This window comes from Euprymna scolopes, chromosome 22 (assembly GCF_053919585.1).
Source record: "Euprymna scolopes isolate OS-2025 chromosome 22, ASM5391958v1, whole genome shotgun sequence".
Lineage (NCBI taxonomy): Eukaryota > Metazoa > Mollusca > Cephalopoda > Sepiida > Sepiolidae > Euprymna > Euprymna scolopes.
Window position 1 is genome coordinate 33,076,841 of NC_136503.1, and position 23,162 is coordinate 33,100,002.

The 23,162-nt window shown below is 33.4% G+C and overlaps 1 protein-coding gene across 1 annotated transcript in view; it reads left to right on the forward strand.

Moving 5' to 3' along the window:
• Positions 1-1,033: 1,033 nt before the first annotated feature.
• Positions 1,034-23,162, forward strand: part of LOC145243694 (proton myo-inositol cotransporter-like) — a 59,548-nt gene continuing 37,419 nt past the window's right edge. The window contains exons 1-4 of the mRNA XM_080106752.1: positions 1,034-1,403; positions 8,530-8,689; positions 13,334-13,545; positions 17,610-17,730. Of these exons, the coding sequence (XP_079962878.1) occupies positions 1,034-1,403; positions 8,530-8,689; positions 13,334-13,545; positions 17,610-17,730 (863 nt within the window). The remainder of the gene's footprint in view (positions 1,404-8,529; positions 8,690-13,333; positions 13,546-17,609; positions 17,731-23,162) is intronic.

The window sequence follows — 23,162 nt, forward strand, 5'->3', positions numbered from 1 at the left end:
TTTAAACGGTCTTCAGAAGAAACGGAAATTCAGAAAATCTTGATTATTTTTTCCCTTATAACTCTGGATCAAATTTGATGAAAATTATATACATTTGAATGTTCTATACAAAAAACAAACTCTTTAACATACTCCAAATAAACAAAAATTCACAGAATATTCATTTATTAATGTCTAATTCATATTTTCAAAATACAACAGCGTTCCATTATATCAGTTTCCTGAAACTAAATTAAACTAAATATACTGTACATGACCAACATTGACGCTTATTAGCGATTCAAGAATTCATAATGATCCGTTAATTAGTTTGAGATGTAATAATTTCCAGAATGATATATAAAAATATTTTTTAAAAACTTGGTATAAATAGAGTTACATAAAGAATAAAAACTTAACCTATAGTTATATAATCTAATAAATAACACATTTATAGAAATTTAAATGTAATGTAAACAAATATCTTGACACTTATCTTCCTGTTTAGGATTTTGTGTATAAATCAAGACCTTATACACAGTATACTCTTGTTAAGGCAGGCAATTGTACTCCGACCAGCATCTGCCGAGATGTGGCAAAGGTACTACATTTTAAAGTGTAAAGAAAAATCTAAATATTGAAAATATGAATCATTTATATGCGTTTCGTGTTAATGACCTAACTAAAGTTTGAAATTTTAAAAGTACACTTTTCGTTGTGGTTGATGGATTTTTAGAAAAGAGTAGTAAGCAATTGTAACAGGAGGGGATGGGAACATATTTGGCAGCGGTGAGAAAGAGGGAGAAATTTGAGACGGGATAAGACGCATATATATTCAATACTGCTTTATTTACCCTGATTGGCATAATGGTTCTTTATTCAACTGAAAAAAAAGAAACAGAAAAAAAAGATGTTCAGCGACACATATTGGTTTCATTGGAATCGATCATGCGATGAATTTGTTATGTAAAGTTTTGAATTTAGTCATTTATATCTGTTTTCTTTGTTTCGCCAGTTCTATACTTCTGCGTATGAAATATTTAACAAAACAAGAATGAATCCTGTACAACAAAATGAAAATGGTATCAAACGCCCATGGCTAATGTATACATTGACAGTTTTTGCGCAGTTCTCGTTAATTAACCAAGGTTATGACATGGGTGCATCATCAGGGGCCATTTTGCTTGCCAAAGATATAGATTATTTGCACCTTACTCAAGTATGGAAGCAACTTATCATGGCCGGACCGATGGTTGGTGCGTCTGTCTTTAGTTTAATCGGAGCCCTTTTCAGTGATCAATACGGACGTAAAAAAGGTTTACTGATGGCTTCAAGTTTTTATATGCTAGGGTATATCGTCACTGGCTCGGCTTTCAACAGAGAGACGCTGTTCATCGGACGATTACTTATCGGATGTGGAATTGGTAAGTATGATATAAAACTGATTTTTTTTTATTTAATACATTAAAATGCACATTATAATTAATTTTAAAAAGAAGACCAGTGACGAGGAAGGTGGTGAATCAGAAAAACAGGCGACTCGAAGTCCGCTGCAAACTATGTAAGATAAAGATATTCGCATTAAACTGAATTCGTTTGTGTATAAAATAATAAATAAAATGCTATTATTTTACTGTTTTGAATGTGTTTTTAGAATTATGAAAATATATTACTTGATGAAATATTTGTCAATTCCATTGTTTTTTTACAAAAATAAAATAATTTTTCGTCTGACACTATTTGCTGCGGATTTTAGTCTCCTGTTCGTCTGATTAACCGACATCCGGGAGTATTTTACAGTCGATTTATGTTGGAAATTAAACCCCCCTTTAAAAAGTACAATAAATTATTTAAAAAAATGTATTTATGATAATTGTGAACTTTACTGTCTATTCGTTTATAAACGAAGCATAGTTAATCCCTATGGCTACCAATACAACATTTATAGAGAGAGCGTATTAAATATCAGATGAAATAAATTTTATTATAATGTATTTATGAAATTAATTGTCTAATTATGCTTTAAATAGATATTAATTGTCTATGTATTAAATTTATTCAATAATAATAATAATAATAAAATTATTAATAATAATAATAATAATAATAATAATAATAATAATAATAATAATAATAATAATAATTGAAAATTTCCGCCCCATAGTTTTTTTTTAATAACCATAAATGGACATCATACAACATTATGAGAGTCAAGGAGGATGGAAAGATCGAGAAGAGAACGCACTAGGCAGACCTCCTCTGGATGAATGCAAAGAGAACTGGAACCTTGGGGAAGCTTATTGCCACTCAAATCCCAGTGAAGACCAATGGTTGCAACCAACAAAGAATCAATGGTAAGCGAATATTACGATAACGCAAATTCTTTTGCAAGATTATCAAAAGAGGTGGAGAGTACTGGAAATCTGGGGAGACTTAATGTCACTCAGATCCCAGAGAACACAAGTTTTTTTAAGGAGTAATCTTTGATGGCTAGTGTGCCTACTCCTAGTAAGTAAATAATAATAATAATAATAATAATAATAATAATAATAATAATAATAATAATACCCCCAATAAATAACATTTTAATAAATCTCTGGGTGGCATACCGGGAAAATATTTTTCTAATGAATATAAATGAATAAAGTTTATTTTCAAAAGAATCATTATACATTTATCTAGCCAATTACCATAAAATTACGTATGAAAAACACGTTTATTATTTTTTTAAATCCAATAAGGGAGCTAAAGTCGATATTTTGCTTCTAAAACAAAATTAACTTTTGGAACAAATCTCTGTATTGCGTACCGGAAAATAATTTTTTCTAATGAATAAAAATGAATAAAATTTATTTTCATAATAATCTTTATACATTTTTCTAGCCAATAAACATAAACTTTATATGAAAAACATGTTAATTATTTAAAAAAATCCAACTTATGCAGCAAAGCTGAAGTTGATGTTTTTGATTCTAAAATAAACTAACCTTTTTGATAAATCCATGATTTAGTACGGGTTCGCGAATTAATAGGAGAGGCAAGTGACGAGATTATACGGAGAACCCCTCTTCCTATAATAAAAATAAAGAAAATACGACAAAAGCAAATAGCAATCAAGTTGGGCACAATGTTTGCATATTAAAATAATATTTTTTATTTACTCAAAGTAGTTTATGTGATATAACAGGTTCCTTCAGTCTTTGACAGACAATGGACACCCTCAAAGGGGTGCCTTCGCGTGAAAGTTTTGTGGCAGGAGGTGCGCAATCTCTAACCATACTTCTGAGTCGACAAGGTAAAAGACCAGTCGCAAGTTAAGTGTATGTACAGGGTGACTGAAAGCAGATGCCGAGACAAGCGTATTTTTATGTAATCTATAATATAAAGCTGAACGTCTGTGTGTGTGTGTGTGTGTGTGTGTGTGTGTGTGTGTGTGTGGTCACGAATAGGCTCCTATATGGTTGGCTATTTTAAAAAAAAAACTGATTAGATATAATTATAGAAGATGTATCGAGACACAGGAATGAGTCTGTTTGATCTGGCAGGACAGTGGTTCATTAAAATTATGGGGGTCTGCGTTCGCGTCTGGTCAACAAAGTATGGAAATAAAAAAATTAAAAATTAAAAAAAACACGCGTTTACAAGTGTTTTTTAATATAGATGTACATAAGAATACTTTGATAAGTATGTTTTAACTTAAATAATAAAATTGTGGGGGTCTGTGTTCGCGCCTGGCCGCCATAGAATGGAAATAGGCACAAACTTGAATAAAGACTTTTCATATCTATCTGCGTAAGTATACTTTGATAATTATGTTTCAGTTTGAAGAAATATGGTATAATAAAATTATGGGGTGTTGGTTCGCGCCTGACCTCCATAGAATGGAAATATGTCACAAAGTTTAACAAGGTTTTTTTTTTAATATAGATCCACAGAATATTGTGATAAGTGTTTCAGCGTGAACAGGTATGGTATAATAAATTATGGGGTTTATCAATTTTATTTTTACTTTCATCATATTTTGCTTTAGTTTTGATACCCGCAAATTCGAAGCTATCTCTTGACAGCTCTTCCTTTTCATAACCTATCATACTTTCATAAATCAGAGACCATTTTCTGTAGACTGTTTTTGAACCCAGTCAACGACGGGTACTTTTGCTAGTATATATATAGAGAGAGATAGATAGATAGATAGATAGACGTGGAATACTGATTATGTTTTTTTAATCACTTATGATCTCCTGTTGTCATGAAATTAATTTCAATTAAAAACATTTTGAATATTTTAAGCAGGGTAGTTAATAGTACAATTGTGGCATTGTTGTGATTTCTGAAATGGAAATGACAAATTGGGAAAGAATTAAAAAGAAATGAGTCGAAATGTGTCAAGTTGAAAACAGGATAGACAAGATGACTACAAAAGTAATGGCTAGAAATCCTTTACGACGGTGGCAATTGTTATTCCAAGCATATTTGACGAAGAAAACGTCACAGAAAATGTATCCCATTCCCAGACGTAGCATGACTCTGCAAGCCTTATTTAATTTGTTTTTATTAATTCTTATGGTAAGCAAAATAAATGTTTACGGTTCACTTGCTATTCAATATCACAGATTTTTTAATGCTTTTCTCGCCAATTTGATAAACGGCCATGTGGTGCTTATTAGAGACTTTACACTTTAATATCAAAACATTTAAAATGTTTAGACATTTATTTCTTTCGTAACTTTGTCATTGGTGTTGTTTTATTACCACATCCTGTGAAATACTTCAGGTTTCCTTATATTTTGTTTGATTTTGGCATGTGTGAGAAATATAAATGAAAATATTACAATTTTATCAAAACTTTGGATAGAATATATAAAGACCAAATATTTTTTTAATATTTTAATTTACATTTAAAATACCCCCCAAACATGTGAGATTCTGTTTTTTCATGTGTGAATACACTGAAAAGTTATTTTAGAATTTAGAATAGGGGTTCAAGTGCACATATAAATATAATGTAAACTGATCCCATTTTCGGCACATTCTAACTTTTTAAGGAGTTAAGTAATTTTAAAACTAATTCTACGTTCGATCAGCAAAAAAAATCATAAAATCATATGTAACTGCTTTATTTTTCATATTACCACCCATAATTAGGTGAAATAGTATGAAAAGTCACGTGACTTTTATGACTTTTAACAATCACATATTTTATACTGAATTTTGATTTGAAACATTAACATTCCGAAAATTTTAAACGAATAAAGTTTGTTACATATCATTAGAACATTGTCAGATAAATAAGGTGTGATCATTTTGCGTTGAAGTTATATACAAAACTTTTTGTGTGTGTCTTATTGCATTATTTTTACCACTAAATGATTTGGGGTGTTTGCATGTAATCGCCTAAAAATGGAGAATCGTTTTTTTTGGTGGAGTGAAATATACTTGGATTTTTTAATATAATAAACGTGGATGTTGCTCCGTAATTTTATGTTTATTGGCTAGATACACGTATACAGATTCTTGTAATAATAAACTTTATTTTTTTATTTTTATTTTAAATATTTTCTCGGTATGTCATACAGAGATTTATCAAAAGAGTTAATTTTTGTTTTAGGAGCAAAACATCAACTTCAACTCGATTGTTGGATTTAAAAATGATAAACGTGGGTTTTCATATGTAATGTTATGCTTATTCGCTAAATAAAAATGAACAAATAATTCTTTTTCGTGGAAATTTGTTTTTATGCCGAAATTTAATTTGGCGCCTAACGTACGTTTTGGCAAACAAAAATGGTGGATTAAAATCTGGTGTCCAAAAAGCGAATTATCGGTTATTATATTTTAAATGTATATATAAAATTTATCTCCCACTCTAAATATTAAAATGATTGCTTTTATTTCCATCAAGTTTTTTAAGGATTTCACACGTAATCACCTATAAAGGTAATATTTCTTTGTGGAATGGGGATTTAGCTGACAGTGTTATTCTAAAATTTGTCATTATTATTATTATTATTATTATTATTATTATTATTATTATTATTATTTGCATCTCGTTTTTGTTTTGTTTACAGCAAAGTAAATCAATTTTATAAACCACCAAATTTTTATAATTAAAATAAAATGTTTACTTCATTCATAGAGAGAAGGCATAGGATAGTTAATGAAGCCCACACCCTTCCATGTTAAAAATAGTTTTTTTAATAATAACAATCATTGACTATTTCACTGATTATGAAAAATTTCAAGTAGCATGTTATACACTAACAACGAACTGATACAATCTGACTTTATTTTAACATCAAAGTAATTTTTTTTTGTCTAACAATTTTCAATAAATTACAAGGAAAGCATTTGAGAAAAAATATACGCTAAAATTACCTGGAAATTTTAATATTTACAAAAAAAGAAATAAAATATCTAATTAAACATTTATTAATTTTAAAAGAATCGGAATCAGGAGTTATATCGAAATCGGAAATTTAATACGGAATCGGCAATTGTATCGGAATCGGGGAAAAATTTGGAATCGTCCAATTACTTGTGCATTTATTCATCAGACCCCCCCTGAAATTTTACCTTAGAAAGAAAAAATACATGACTTTTCACAAACTGTAAGTATTAAATTAAGCTGAGGTTAAATTTCACAAATGAGATAGCCAATTAATAGGTCCATTTCGTGAAATGATTAATTATCAAATCTTTCGAAAGAGATTTTCACAATAAATGTAGACAATTTGCAACCGTTGCTCGGATGTCAGTCCTTTCATGATTCATTTCCAAACTAAGCTAAACTCAAAATAACCTATAATGGCCGAATCTGTAACTAAAGAAAAGTTGTCGATTAAAATTATATTAAACTTTATAAAATAGGATAAAAATCATCTTAATTCTTTAGTGGTGGATTCGTGCAAAAATGCGCAAAAAATAATTTCAAATGCAGATCTCTCTTTCAATTAATGTGGAGGATGTGTTGCTATGTATTTGCTGATTGTTCAAAATATGTTTATCCAATCTATATGTGTTAACATCTACTTTTGTCGCTGTATATAAACTGACAGCGAGTAAAACAACAACATAGTTGATCTATAAAAATATATATTCCTTTTATTTCACATCGACAAATTAGCTTTTGAATATAAATTGTTACTGGTGTTTTAACGTTTTTAAAAGGCGGGTAGGATTATCCATGTTTAGGCGGTGTTCGGGCGGTGAAGAAAATAGTCGACTGAGTGATTTTTTCATTGTGACGATTTTATTTATAAAAACATTATTTTCATATTAGAATTTTTAATACTTCATTTGTCTATTGTAGCTTACTTTGACCCATGTCCTGTAATATATTTCTGAATCAAATTTTACATTTTGTTAGACAGTGGTGGAAAATCTATTTGCGTATGTGCAACCCATCGAATATTTTTCCCCCGGATTGCTTTTCAATATCTAACTGTTATACCCATAAAAACGTGTTTTCATCCATACTTCATAAAGATAACGTATTTGATCGTTCATCACGTTTTCATCCGACATAACATGAATCATGAAAACAGAGAAAAACTATCAACGACTCTTTTTTAAAGAGATCATTGGTCAGTAGATTATTTTTTAGAATTGTGATGACATTTGGTTTAGCATCACAAGAAAACCATTTTTGTTTTGGCAGGCGAAATAACGTGGAACAAAAATATTTAAAACACTTCCACCAGTTAAGTATAGCTACTACTGTATATTAAATATATGTGTACTATATAGATATTATATGTCTTATATATAAAGGAAAGTCAGTATGGTTATCAGCGTTCTTTATCGACATATTTTGTTTTACAAAATCTGTCTCATTCTGAATACAGAACTTGTCTTTTATTTTTGACTTTTTTCTTTGTAGTATGAGCATATTTCCGTTCAGTTGTATAAATTCTATGTTTTACTTTATGTTATATAAATGCATGTGATCTATATTATTGTTTGCATATATGTGTATATGTGTGCGTCAAATAATTAACGTTGTGTGTACCGAAAATTCCGAAAATGCAGCGAACATCGTTCAACGTCACACAACAATAATACTTGAAATTTCAAAAGGTCCTTTGGATAAGATAGAGACGAATGAAACTGACGACAATCGGATATCAAACAAAAATAATAATAGAAATTTTTAACAAATCGATGAAAAGTTCAGCTGTATCGGATAAGAGCTCAGACTCTATTGTCATACGAGAGAAATGTCAGATGTCGAAAGTCACAGCAGATTACACGACAACGGCCTGAATTGATTTTTGAGTTGTTTTTTGGGTTTTGGCGAGCAGTAACCGTGAGGGAGTCGCCGAATTGCTGTGTTTGTTTCTTTATTCTACCAACCCGCTATCCCTCTTCACTCATCGGACATATCATCACTCACCCCAAAACCCACAATAAAGATATGATTATATTTTGATGAATAAAGGTGTCATAATTCTTTCAAGTAAGGCCGTAATACTACATATATATTCGTGTTTGTGTATATATATATGTCATACTCCTGCTATGAATACAAAAGATTTTTGTTTTACTTTACAGGAAGTGCTTCTGCTAATACAGCTGTGTACGTGGCTGAATGTTCTCCTAGCAATTTACGTGGCCGTCTGATTGGAGTAAGTCAGCCATTCTTGACCATCGGCATTTTAATTGGGATAGTCATATCGGCTCTCTTCAGTTATGATCGGAACAACGGGTGGAGGCAAGTATTACAAAACTGTATGCATTCTTTCAAAGTAGATGTTGAAAAGATGTATTATGCATTACGTAATCTGTACATATCACTCCACGGACTACATATAAACACACACACACACACACACACACACACACACATATATATATATATATATTTAATTATTTCATTATTATAGTAAAAAAATAATTATATATATACAATTATTCGATAATAAATATTTATTTATTATCCACACAGACATATATGTTTCATCTTTGTAAAATCTTCAGTGTAAATGTAACTGTTTAAACCAGAACACTATATATATATATATATATATATATATATATATATATATATATATATATATATATATATATATGCATTATATTTGAAAAATTGATATTCTATTATGACTAGTAGATCATTTACGTGACATTCCAGTTGACGTTCTTTACATGAAAAATTCAAATCGACCTAATAGACTACATATTCTATTGTGTAATTTTTTCAGTAAGAGTCACTTCACCAGTACTTTCCTTCACCAGTAACTTCTTTTGGATAATAATATATATTCATTTGCCAATCAAATCACTGAGATTGTTAGAAACAAATAAAGGGATAGTTGCAAAACCGCCAACTTCCCGCACTCTCTATCTGTAACTCAAACAAACGGAAATTTTATTAGGAGTTTTGTTCCGTGTGTGGAATGAAATACAGTATGTCTGATTTCTGGCTGACTATAAGATTGTCGTTATAAAACTCAATGTGAATAATTTCATAATGAACCGTCTTTTGAAATAATCTAGCTCTACTCAAATTTAACAGGACTGATCTTGTGTTACCGTCTACCCACAAAAATACGGATAAATACTTTCTGATAAAGGTTATAGATATTTCGGGTTTATATTAAGACAATTAATATCTGCCAACTCAACAGTATATAGTGTAGTCGATATTCATTGATTTTTATATCAATTAATTTGCTGCTCTGAAAAGACGTTATAAAATACCGTAGGCGGGAGGACGGGTGAATGGTTGCAACGAACAGAACAAGGGGAATGTTAAATGTAAACATGCTATTAATTATTTTTAATAAGGTTACAAGCTAATTTAAGCAGAAATGTAAAGTTGCAAGTGGAACTTCAGAAATGTAAAGTTGCAAGTGGAACTTTAGAAAATCGTCATCGTTAAATAGAGAAGTTCGTCCTGAAATTAAAACACGATTCTAATTGGACTTTTGAAACGTGCGTTGTTACGGAGAAGAGTAAGTTACAATTCAGATGGGACATTTTTTTTTTAAGAATTGGTGTCGTCGTGTCGTGTAAGCTAGTTGTGTGTAGCTGTATTTGAAAGACTAAGTGTGAGATGATCTTTCAGGATTATCAGAGCGCATAGTTTGATATAGATTGATTTGCAGATCAATGAATAGACTGCACTAAAAGACGTTATGAAAAGACAGTAAGCGAGATGATGGGAGAGTGGTTGGCGGCAAATAAAACAAGATGAATGTAAAATGTCGTGAAATGCAGTCAATCATTTTTTTAATAAGATTGCAAATAGAAAATTGCGTCTAAAAACAAAAAAGTAAACGTGATGCAATAGGAAAAAAAGGTGACTGATTAATTTTAATGCCTCGAAAAAACATGCTTCTCTCCTTTCATTATAATCGCACTGACCCCCATCACGCCCTAACTGAATTTAATGGCTCTCGTCTTAAGGAAGCTTCATGTCTTGACGAGCTTCTGGGGCTGACCTTCACTCCTTATTTGAACTGGAACACATACATCAAATCGGTTGCCAAGATTACTAGAAAAACAGTTCGATCCCTCTACCACTCTAGTAGGTATCTCACTGCCAATGCAAGCCTCTATCTCTATAAGAGCAAGATACATCCTAAAATAAAGTACTGCTGCCAAATCTGGACAGGAACTACTCAGCGCTCCCTAGCCAACTTCGATAGAGTTTAAAAGCGGCTTCAGAACCTGATGCCCTTTCCTCTTTCCTTGCAACCTCTTTCGCACAGAAAAAGACTTTGCGAGCCTCTCTCTGTGCTCTATCTTTATTTTCATAGAAAATGCTCGATTGAACTCCAATCTATGTTTCTCCTTGCTAAACTGTCACAAGAAAAAAAAACTCGACTAGCTATGTGATTTTGAGGTGCGCTGATGGGAGTGGGTAGAAGCGTTTAGACCTGTGTAGAGTGACCATCTGCATACGTTTCCGAACTTGTTTACATTGGACTTGAAGTCAACGATATTGTAGTCGGTCAAGAAGCAAGCCAGCAGAACAGTGTTCCGTAGGATAGCAGTTCTAAGAAAAAAGCGTTCAGACCTGTGTAGAGTGAACATCGTCGTGGGGCTCAGACTTTTCCGATTCAAAAAGAAAGATGGGTGAATTATGTAACTATTGCGGCAGCTCTCCAACAAATTGGACAGGAAAGGCATTTTCTAGAATCCTGTTGAATCGTCTCGAATGTGTACATTTGTCCTTTCCTGCTTCCTTCAAGATATTAACCTTGTTAACATATACCAGAGCATATGCCAGAGGGTGAATTTGGGAACCATAAGCATGATGTAAGCTTCAGTGTTTACCAGACAAACCCCCGTTCCCTGGTTAACAGTGGAATGTCTTTGATGTTTAAAATTAAGAAAACAATCATAATATAGCATGATAAGGTTAAGTAAGAATAAACACTGTTAGCGTGCCTTTCTTTTATAGATTTTATATAAGTAAATAATGTAGATTACAGAAGGCAATTAAATTGTTTTTAATATTTTAAATAGAATTAGGTTCATTTAGGTAAACAAAATCAGAGCAAAATACTTATGTTCAAGTTGACTATCTGTAAGTAAGACGTTACCGGCTCACATTGAAGAAACTACGGCTACATGAAGCAGAAACGTCTCAGTAGTGGTTATACTTACGGCTCGAGTTTTGGCAACTGAAATTTACTCTAAACAAGGCACAATGCTAGTTAAATATACGGAGCTACTGTATGGAACCAAACCTACAGGGACACTATATTAGGAGTTGAGCAGCGAGATGTTTGTTCACATACATTTGAACTTTAATGGATTAGTACAGTGAGAGAAATAGAAAACTGTGATTGCATTCGATAATCTAGCAAGTTCGGGGGAACCAACTAAAGATCTCAATAGTGTAAGAGTGGAATTTTGCCGCTTTTTCGGTTAGTCGGTGGTATTAACGTCGAGGGGTTTTGACATAATATTACAATTTATTACTTTCAAAATTTACTATAAATATATAAAATACTTGCTTGTAAAATAGAAAAAAAATAGAAAAATGCTTAATTGTAATTGTTTATAAATGCCACGAAATTTTGACCGAAAGAAAAACTAAGTATGGACTTGCCAACTTATTTTGTTTTTAGTAAAATAATCTATATCTTCTTTAATTCTGTTTTAATAATGTGACAAAAAACGTGCGTCAGTAAGTTACCATTTTGCAATTCTGTTATTCAAGTAATCGCGAATAACAACTAGATTTGATCAATTTTAATGAAAAATGTTAAGACTGTTGAATTCGATATTATTTGATATGGTTTAATCACGGCGTATGAGTGATCGGCCTTAATAAGATATGTAGATATGGCCATGACTTGATCGACTAAAACAGGTGACGGTAGAAAAACTGTGGCTGGGAAGGCAGGACATCGACAAACACTAGAAAGGACAACATGTAGACAAAAAAAAAAGAAAAAAGAAAAAGCAGAAGCCATACTGCAAGCATAAGAAACAAGCATTGTAGAAGCTTAACTTAGAGGAAAGAAGCCAAAGTAGAAACTGGTGACGCAGGTGTGAATTAGGTAGATATCAGAAAGTAGGCAATAGCGAAGACTGGGCATTTAATCACATTGAAGTATTTTTAACATTATACTAAAAAGATAGCATTTATTCAATTGCCTTTATTGTTTATTCGACTGGAAACCACATCAGTACAGGGTAAGTGCTACCGTAAGATTATATTTTTTTCGCACTTCAGATAAGCGATCCACTGAAAAAAGAAAACTTAAAAGCGAGTAGCCAAATATACTATTCTTTGTTTTATAATCTGCAGTACAATGGTTATATCAGCTTTCTGAGAAGAGACGTACTTATAATTTAACTTATTTGCACGCTAAATATATCTATATTACGATGAAAAGGCAGGCTAGAAATAAAAGTGCGAACTATTTCTGCGCGCTTCTATTACGTCCTTCATTAAATTAATAAAATCATAGTAAACGGTTTTTTAGGGGTGTCGAAATTTGAATTTAAATAAATAACAGACTATATTTTATCATATAAATACCAACAATTATTCTAAAGACTAATAATAATTCTAAAGAATAATTATAATTTAAGTACAATTTCGGACATATGGGCCCCGCGACTCGCGCATACACGGCGTAATATGACGGTCGTATTTTCAGAACTCTACTCATAAATTAAGCTGTATTTCAGTAATAAAGCGCTGAATGTCGTATTCCAAGTGATCTTTTGTGTCTGATATATCAGCGTAGGCATGTGAAGTTTATCATTTTTAAATGTAAACAGACTCAATTATAAAAATATTAAATTATTATCTTTGGTATGTTTATAATAAAATTAATAACTTTGTATTGCTTGATTCAGTAGCATCCTATTTATGTGTTTTTATTTCCAGGTACACGTGGGCTTTAGGAGCTGTTTTAGCTTTAATTCAATTCATTGCCATGCTTTTCCTTCCGGAGTCTCCACGTTGGTTTATCCAACAATCTCGGAGAAATGATGCCAAAGGATCATTGATGAGAATTCGAAATAGTAAATATGTTGAAGAAGAACTGAAAGAAATTGAAGATAATTTCAAAGAAGTTCAGCAATCGATTGAAAAATCGGGTGAATATCTATTTTTCATACTTGAAACTTATGCAATATTGTAATGAAATAGCGGAGTCTATTGATGTAAAATAGTTTATCGTCGCTAGTTTTAAAGCGCGTAAAGATAAGAGAAATCAAATCTAGAAAAATGTTATAGCTTCTAGTTTGAAACATTTTTTTACATTAACATACAATTTAAGATGGCGTTATATATGTTTGGGGCTTATCTAAATATAAATCTCATCTGTCTGTTTAAATGTATGTATGTATGTATGTATGTATGTATGTATGTATGTGTGTATGCATGTATGTCTAAACCTTTTAAACGGATTTTCAAGAGATCAGTACCATTTTGAAGCCGACCCTTATCGAAATATTGGCTAAAAATACTAATTCCTTCACTCTCAACTGGGCAATTTTCTACATGTAGAAAGGAATCTCAAATTAACTGACTGACCCTTTATGTGTTTCTGAGTTGTCCCTGTAAACAGCACTTATTTCACTTTTACTCTTTAGCAACCAACGATGAATTTACTGTGAATGAGAGATTCTCTGAAAAACTTGACAAAATCTTTCTCTTAACATTAATACGAAGGGAATTCCAAAAAATAATGCCTCCTATTTGTTACTCCGCCCGACTTGATTAGATGGAGTTGCTAATTGCATTACTATGATGATTGAACTCATCCATTCGCGAGTTTCATCTTTCTGTTACAGATATTTACGGTCTGAGACCCTAACTACACACTATCAACTCCCCGGTCGTCCTTTTTTTTCTTTCTTTTATGCATCTTGCATAAAATAATTTGCATAAAGTTCGTGCTACTCGTACGTGATTGTTAAATACAAAAGCGACGTAGCCATTTTAGCTCTTTTTTCCTTAAGCAAATGAACAGGACACTCATACTAGTCAGTTAGATTTTCCTTACACTCTCCACTGATCTCATGATCAGGGCGTCTTTTTCGGGTACGTTTTCGTATAGAAATAATGCGGGCCCTACTCCATGCGTCTTCTCACTAGTGTGTAGTCTTTGAATCACTGTCAAGTGGATTTGAATTCAGATTGATTAGTCGCTCACTATTCTCAGAATCACTTCAGTCACTTGATAAGTACGTCTGTATTACTGGTCAAAGGTCTTTAACATGCCGAGGCACCCCATTAACTTTCACAGACTGCGGGATGATCACTTCACTAACACGACCCGTGTTATATTTTGTTGTGCACCTGCCACGCGCATTTATAATCCAAATGACGTCACTTCTTTTATACTTCCTTCCAGTCACTTCTGGTTTAGGCAGTGGGTTAGCTTCAACTCCTTTGATTCGAACATGATGTTTATGTAGCACGTCAGTTGGTGCGGTGGAAAGTGAACCGTCGTCCTTTGGGGTTACGTTATGCTAGTACACCGCCTGCAATATTGAAGAATTCTTTCTTGCTGCGTTGATCTTAACGGTCCTATGACTTCGTTCTACAATCTCGTTTCAACTCGGTGAGAAGGCACATCGAAACTGCAGATATACGTCTCAATTTTTAGCAATATATATATATATATATATATATATATATATATATATATTTTGTGTACAGAAAGTTGTTAGTTGAGACAGGTCATTGGTACCGTCGGTTTCAAGCCCGATAATAAGGCCCGTTTATATATATATATATAGAGAGAGAGAGAGAGAGAGAGAAAGAGAGAGAGAGAAAGCGAGAGAAAGAGAGAGATACGTTAATATATAGTAAGAATTAGTAATAAATAGTTATATTTACAACTAGAAATAAAATAGGTTTAAGTCTACTAAAATTAGTCTGCAAGTTGGTTAGAGTATTTGGAAAAATCAATTGTAAAAATTGATATTCTCCTGAAGGTTGAAGCTTCAATCCTCAGTGTGGGCGACCGAAAAATATAATTGCGAATTAATAAGGATCTCTATCCAGTCATGGCTAACGGAATAAGAGCATACAACCTCCGTGCCGTAAATAAAGTGTTCCGTTCGAAATTCCGTCCAAATTCCCGAGTTCGACAGAAAACTTCCCGAACAAGGTCGGAGGTTACATCGACCGAAACGTTGTGAAAATCACAATGACGATGAATCCAAATAATACGAATAACAAATCCTCATCTAAAAAATTCAGAAACCTCAAAAACTATGAAGATGAAGGTAAAAGTCCGCAAAAGACTGAATACATTAATTACTATACTTTAAATGATTTTTTTTTTACTTTTTATTAAAATAAATTTCTACTTAATTATACTTGGATTTTAGTGTATGAATGGGAGAAAAAATGTTCATTGGAAAGAAAGGATTCGTTCAAATCAATTTCTATTTTCGAAACATATTTTAAAGATTAACGGATAAAAACTATATAAAATGTCTTCGAAAGGCGATGAACATTAAATTAAAATAAATACCAGAAAACTAATTTTCATTATACAGATATGTGGTTTATTCAAAGATAAATTTTCAGCATTTATAATTTAGTACAATATTATGCATATCGTCTTGGCGGCTATAGCGTATATAGAATAATCTTGAGGTCAAATTTTCACAAATTCTACGCATTAAATTAGGCGGTATTTCAGTAATAACGCGACGAATGTTTTCTTCAAAATGGTCTGTTGTAACTGGTTCATCATGGACTTTGTATATACCAAGACAATAACCTAATGAGATTATATCTCACGAACCAGATAATTAGTTGACTGGTCCATTTCATTAAATTATTTGCTTATCAAATGTTTCTCTCTATAAACTGAACAGACCACACATTTTTCTGTAATTTATTTTAATTTTAAGTTTCCTGCCTTTAAAATACTTTTAAAAATGAATGAATAATTGGCGGTTTTTATTTAAATTATAAATACCGCAAATAAAGCTTTGAAACAAACCACACATTTTTCTGTGATTTATATTAATTTTAAGTTTGCTGTCTCTAAAATACTTGTAAAAATGAATGAATTATTGGCGATTGTTTATTTAAATGATAAATACCAAAAATTGATCTTTGGAACAAACCACATATTTTTGTGTGATTTATTTTAATTTTCAGTTTGCTGTCTCTAAAATACTTTTAAACATGAATGAATTATTGGCAATTGTTTACTTAAATGATAAATACCAAAAATTGATCTTTGGAACAAACCACATATTTTTGTGTGATTTATTTTAATTTTCAGTTTGCTGTCTCTAAAATACTTTTAAAAATGAATGAATTATTGGCGATTGTTTATTTAAATGATAAATACCAAAACTTAATCTTTGGAACAAACCACATATTTTTGTGTGATTTATTTTAATTTTCAGTTTGCTGTCTCTAAAATACTTTTAAAAATGAATGAATTATTGGCGATTGTTTATTTAAACGATAAATACCAAAAATTGATATTTGGAACAAACCACATATTTTTGTGTGATTTATTTTAATTTTCAGTTTGCTGTCTCTAAAATACTTTTAAAAATGAATGAATTATTGGCGATTGTTTATTTAAATGATAAATACCAAAACTTAATCTTTGGAACAAACCACATATTTTTGTGTGATTTATTTTAATTTTCATTTTGCTTTCTCTAAAATACTTTTAAAAATGAATGAATTATTGGCGATTGTTTATTTAAATGATAAATACCAAAACTTAATCTTTGGAACAAACCACATATTTTTGTGTGATTTATTTTAATTTTCAGTTTGCTTTCTCTAAAATACTTTTAAAAATGAATGAATTATTGCCGATTGTTTATTTAAATGATAAATACCAAAAATTGATATTTGGAACAAACCACATATTTTTGTGTGATTTATTTTAATTTTCAGTTTGCTTTCTCTAAAATACTTTTAAAAATGAATGAATTATTGCCGATTGTTTATTTAAATGATAAATACCAAAAATTGATATTTGGAACAAACCACATATTTTTGTGTGATTTATTTTAATTTTCAGTTTGCTGTCTCTAAAATACTTTTAAAAATGAATGAATTATTGGCGATTGTTTATTATTTGCTATTGATTGCTGTTGATTTTTATTTAATTATTTTATACCGATTTATTTAAATTTTCTTTTCGTTCACTTGCATCTTTTAGGAGGAGGAGGAGGAGGGATCAAGTTGTTCGTAAGAATGTTTAAAACAAGCGCCATAAGACGGGCACTTATGGTCGGTTGTGGATTACATATGTTCACCCAGTTTTCCGGTGTGAATATCGTCATGTAAGATTTCATTAATTTCTTTTATTTTACTTACGCATTAATTAAAAGAAAAACTTCTTGTTTCAGCTCGTTTTTCGATTAAATGCTTTGTGGCACAGTGCAACTTGATATTATCTTGTTCGCGTTCAAACAATTTTCTTTTGTTTCGACGCTGGTAATTTCGGTGTCGGTTGATGCCACGCAACATAGAGCGAAACTTCCTCATAACCCAATCAACATTATATCTTAGTCTAGTCGGGAAGTATGAGCCGGTGTTGCCTTGGTGGAGGACAAGTACATGGAGTATACAAAACCACAACGAAACGGTGAAATTAAAGATATAATCAAACAACAAAATGAATTTCTTGACTTATGTCTAAGTTAAAAGTAAGTGCTCCCATTTTAAACTGGTATACATGGGGAACATGTGTATTTTTATATGTAGATTGGATAGCGTCCTTGTTTCTGTGTGCTATTTGCAATTTATTCACTTGCGACTACTGAATTCAATGGATGATCGATGCGAAACGAGTTTTAGTTCTGGGTTTTAAGAAAATCGATTTGGTCAATTAAAAGATGGCGGTGAGCACAAATCCCAACTTCAACTTAATTCTGACTAAACTTTTTGCTCCTGTATGCACTCTTCCTGCAATAGTTTCAGACCGAACGGAAATCCGTTTGCTGTTATTTTATAATTTGACAAGAACTAGTGTCAAGGCAAAACTGTTTAATACAGAGGAAGTTAATTTCGTTTAATCTTCCTTCAGAATCACTGATCAGGGGAGTGAGCGGGGGGAGAGAGCGATCAATAATCACTGTTAAATAGCCTAAAATATCGTTAGGTTTTTCTGTTTTCATCCGTAACCTCAAGTAAGATCCCACTTCCCCTCGATCTAAGTGTAACAGAGCACGGACACGCGTATGACCAGATCAGCAGCTGTATGCAAATGGCAATGCGTACGAGGTGATGTCACCGCGAGGAAGGAGAATCCCTTACCAGTGGAGTGGGGTGAGAGAGAGATTAATAATCAGTTAAATAGCTCAAAATATCTTCAGTTCTTTTTCCATTCCCATCCGTAACGTAAAGCAAATACCCCCTTCCACGGCTCGAGGACGCAATAAATACGTTTTTATTATTACTCATTTTTTGTGATAATAATTTCATTTTTATGTCCACATCGACCGGGATTTCTCATTAGTCACACGTAATCATTATATTTTGATGTGGAAATCTAATTTTAATGAAGCTTAGATGTCTGTCTCTAAAATAAATGTGTTCACTTTACTGAAATTTATTAGTTTATATCGCTAAAATATTTTTAATTACATGGTATTCGGAATTATAGTTCGATTAAAATATCTATACTTCCGTGTATTTTGTTGTTGTTTTTGTTTTTTAGCAGTAATAAAATATTCGGTATTAGTATCTCCTACCGATGAGATCAAAGAATTAGTTTTCCCTGAAAAATACTATCCCTATTGTTTTAGGACTTAAACAAATAAATGTATTTTATTTATTTTTATTTTACTTTTTAAAACTGTATTCTACATACACAGGGTTTTCTACTTAGTTATACTACTCTATAACCTATTCTTAAGACAGTCAAGTTACGCCGATGAGCTGTATAGCAGCGAAACACGCGTACGTAGGATACTGTTTTTAAAAGTAAAGTGAATAAATAATATATAATTCTGCGTAATATAGTGTGTAATTTAACACTATAAACATGAGACCTCATTTATTTCAACTTGGTTTCACCACACAAATTGTCCAACGTGACGCTCATCTACTCGAAATTCAATTTTCCCGGTCCGTATACACAACGACTCGTCCAGCATAAACACAGAGAAAGAGAATAAAACAGAAACACACGGAATGGTTCAATCGAAGACAAAAATATAAGTAAAACGAAATTAAATTAACCACTCTTGATAAACCATTACCTTATTTCACCAATTAAGTCAACTAACGTTTGATTCGAATTGAATATTATGATACTCTATTGCATTCTGACACTTAACATTTTAACAGACGTACTTTGCTATCAAAACAAAAGCAAAAAAATAAATAAAAAATAAAACAAGCACCAACGAGTACCTTCACTCTGTTCTAATTGTATCTTACTTTCTTTTGAATGCGTGTGTATGTACGTAACTAATTTTTTTTATGTTTTCATGCTTATAATAGTCATGTTCTTTCTTTTCTGTATTTTTATAGGTGTTAAGTCTGTACTTACATGTTTTCATTTGTGCTTACATGTTCTTTTTTAGTTTACTTCTACATGTGCATCTGGTTGTCAACTTTGTCTTCGCCGCTGTCTTTTTCATCTCTCCTACTTCTGCCCTCGTCATTAGTTTTTCTTTTCCCTCTCTTACATTTTCTTCCCCGTTTTCTTTTTTAACAGTAACGCTTATAACTTGGAGAGTTAGAAGAAGAGAGTAAATTCAAATCTATAAGAGGAGACTTATCGGTATAATATAAAGCTCAAAAAATTTCAATGGAGCTTATATAGGAAACAATACGAGTGGAAAATGAAGTCACAAAAACTATATATTGGTAAATATAGAAACGCTTCAGAATACCTTGGTATAAAGAGTCTCCACATCCCCCTACTAAATGTATGTATACACTTATTAAATAAATGAATCAGTCAATATTTACCAATAAAGTAGTGGTTGATGATGGAGTCCCTCAAGGGTCCATATTGGGCCCAACACTTCCAGATCTACGTCAATGATCTCCCAAAACACATACTTGTTGACATTTATACTGACGACACTACCATCTATGGCAACCCATCAACGGCCGACAAAGTTCTCTCTGATTCTCTCTCCTCAGATCTTGAGCGTGTAGTACAATGGGGAAATAAGTGGCTGGTTACTTTTAATGCATTTAATACCAAGCTTCTATCTTTACATCATCAACGCTCTGATCCCCATCTGACATCAATTGAAATGGATTGCTCTAGTCTTGGGGAGACTCCATGTTTTGACAAGCTTCTGGGATTGACTTTTCCTCCTGATCTGAAATGGAACAGTTACATCAAGTCTGTTGCCAAGATCTCTGGAAAAATGGTGGGATCCTTCTACGCTCCAGAAGATATCTTACTGCTGATGCAATTCTCTATCTATATAAAAGCCAAGTACGTCCAAGGATCGGGTACTGCTGCCACATCAGCTGTTAAAATAGTTTATCCTGCCTTGATGGAGTACAAAATAGACATCGTAGCTTAGTGGGGGATGCCCCTTTCTCTTCCCAGAAGAGATGTCGCGAGCCTGTTTTTGCTTTATCATTATTTCCATGGCAAGTGCTCGTCTGAGCTCCAATCTTTGGCCCCTCGCCAATCTTTCACGAAAAACACCCGTCTAGCTTAAACCACTGTCAATAATTTTCCCCACTCTTTATCTGTGCCTAAATCAAACGTAGATTCTATGAACAAAGCTTCTGTCTTAGATATGCACGCCCGTGGAACTCTCCTCCGTTTGCCTGTTTCCCACCTGACTAAAACTTGGATATCTTCAAGTCCAACAAACAAATTCCTGATAAACCACCCCCTTAAGTAATCCCATTTATCAAATACTCCATTACTAACGATTACTACGATATTATCCCATTGATTACTGTACACGCAATAACCCTTATCCCCGAGTGGCTTCCTGGCCTTGATAAGTGGTGACTCCCATCCAGTACAAAAAATTGCTCGTTCAGCATGTGAACCGTGAAGCCTTCAACTAACTCACACAACGGTCGAACGATAGCGCAGTGGAAGAAAGCATGATCAAGGTCTTCCTCCCAATCTCCGCATAGGACACAATTAGGTGACTCAGTAAAACCCGCTGCGTAGAGTCTTTTGCCGACCCAGAGGGCATTCTTAATTACCAGCCAGGTGTGATGCCTCGTAATTATCGAAGCAGCTCGACCCAGACTCCCAAGGCCATATCAAGTGGCACTCCTCCTTCGTAAAACCAAACTCCTCAATCTTTTCGTCTCGAACGGTTCCCCTCACTAAAGCCCGATATAGTGCCTTGCGAGACAACAGCTGGGTGTCAGAGAGGCATTCTTTCACCCGTAGAAGGAACCTCAAGGCCTGATGACACTCGCGATAGAAAGGGCACTTGTTTCGGGGCAACGTGTTCCTCCCCCTCAGCTGAATGCACACTCTCCAAACCCTGAAAGGCTTTCTTAGTGTCTTCCATCAAGACGCCGAGTAGCTTGAAAGGCCCATTAGTCTAGCCGAAAGGTCCCTGAAGGGGCATACCCCTCCAGACACAAATACGTGTCAACAGACTTAACGTAGTTGATTATGGCCCCTGTGACCTTTGAATACCGACTTTTTTCTATGTCGACGACTCTAATCTCGGCACTGCTCGTTACAAGCACGGTCACGTCGGCATAGGCGGTATATTGGCAAAGTAATCCTGCGAAGGACCGGATTCACCCGAAGCTGGCGCAAATATGGCTCAAGCGCAAGCACATATAACATGGGTGATAACGGACAACCTTGACGGATGACTCTTTTTAGCATCAAGGGCTTCGACCTCACCCCATTCACTTTCACCATAGCACCGGGGTTAGCATACAAGAGGCGAATCCAAGAACGAAATTGGGGACCAAACCCAGCGGAGCGAAGAACAGCCTCTAGGTATCGATGGTCTACTCTGTCGAATGCATTGGACTGATCCAAATTAACCAGCGCGGCTTCTGTGTCGACTTTTTCTGCGACCAAGCGTAACGTATGAAAATTATCTTGAATCGTCCGACCCTTAACAGAACAAGTCTGTTCAAAACTTATTAGACGGCGCAAGAAAACCTGGAGACGATTTGCTAAGATATTGGCCAAAATCTGTAACTCTGTGTTTAACATCGTTAAGGACCGAAAATTACCTATCCCATCCCCTCCATTTTTATCTTTGCGTAGAAATTTAATGATCCCCTGGTAAGATACGCACCCGTTCCTAAACCAGGAGTTGAAGAGTACTGCAAGCAAAGGAATAAAAATGGGCGACAGCTTCAAATACACCTCGTAGGGCAGACCATCAATCCCTGGGGTCCTGTCTAGCCTGACCTGTTTCAAGGCCTTAAGGACTTCTTCCTCTTTTATGCTACCTTCATACCTAGCCGCTTCGGTTGCCTCAAGGCGAGAAAAGTCGGCTAATTAGGTGTCAAACTGTTCAATAGTAAGACCGGGCTCCTTGGTGAAAAAGTCCTGAAAATGAGTCCAAAAACCCTCCAATATTCCGTCATTAGATGTTACGGTTCGTCCGTCCGGCAATGTCACACTGCCGATGTGTCGATCAGCAGAACGTTGAAACTTCTCCGCACGCAGTGACGCGGCCTCGTTCGGCGCTCCTTTTAACCTAGCCCTAACTAGTAATCCCTGGTCCTCCCTGTTATCCAAGGAGTCCAGTTCAGCCTTAACTATGGTATAACTATTACTATTCCCTTCCTCCAC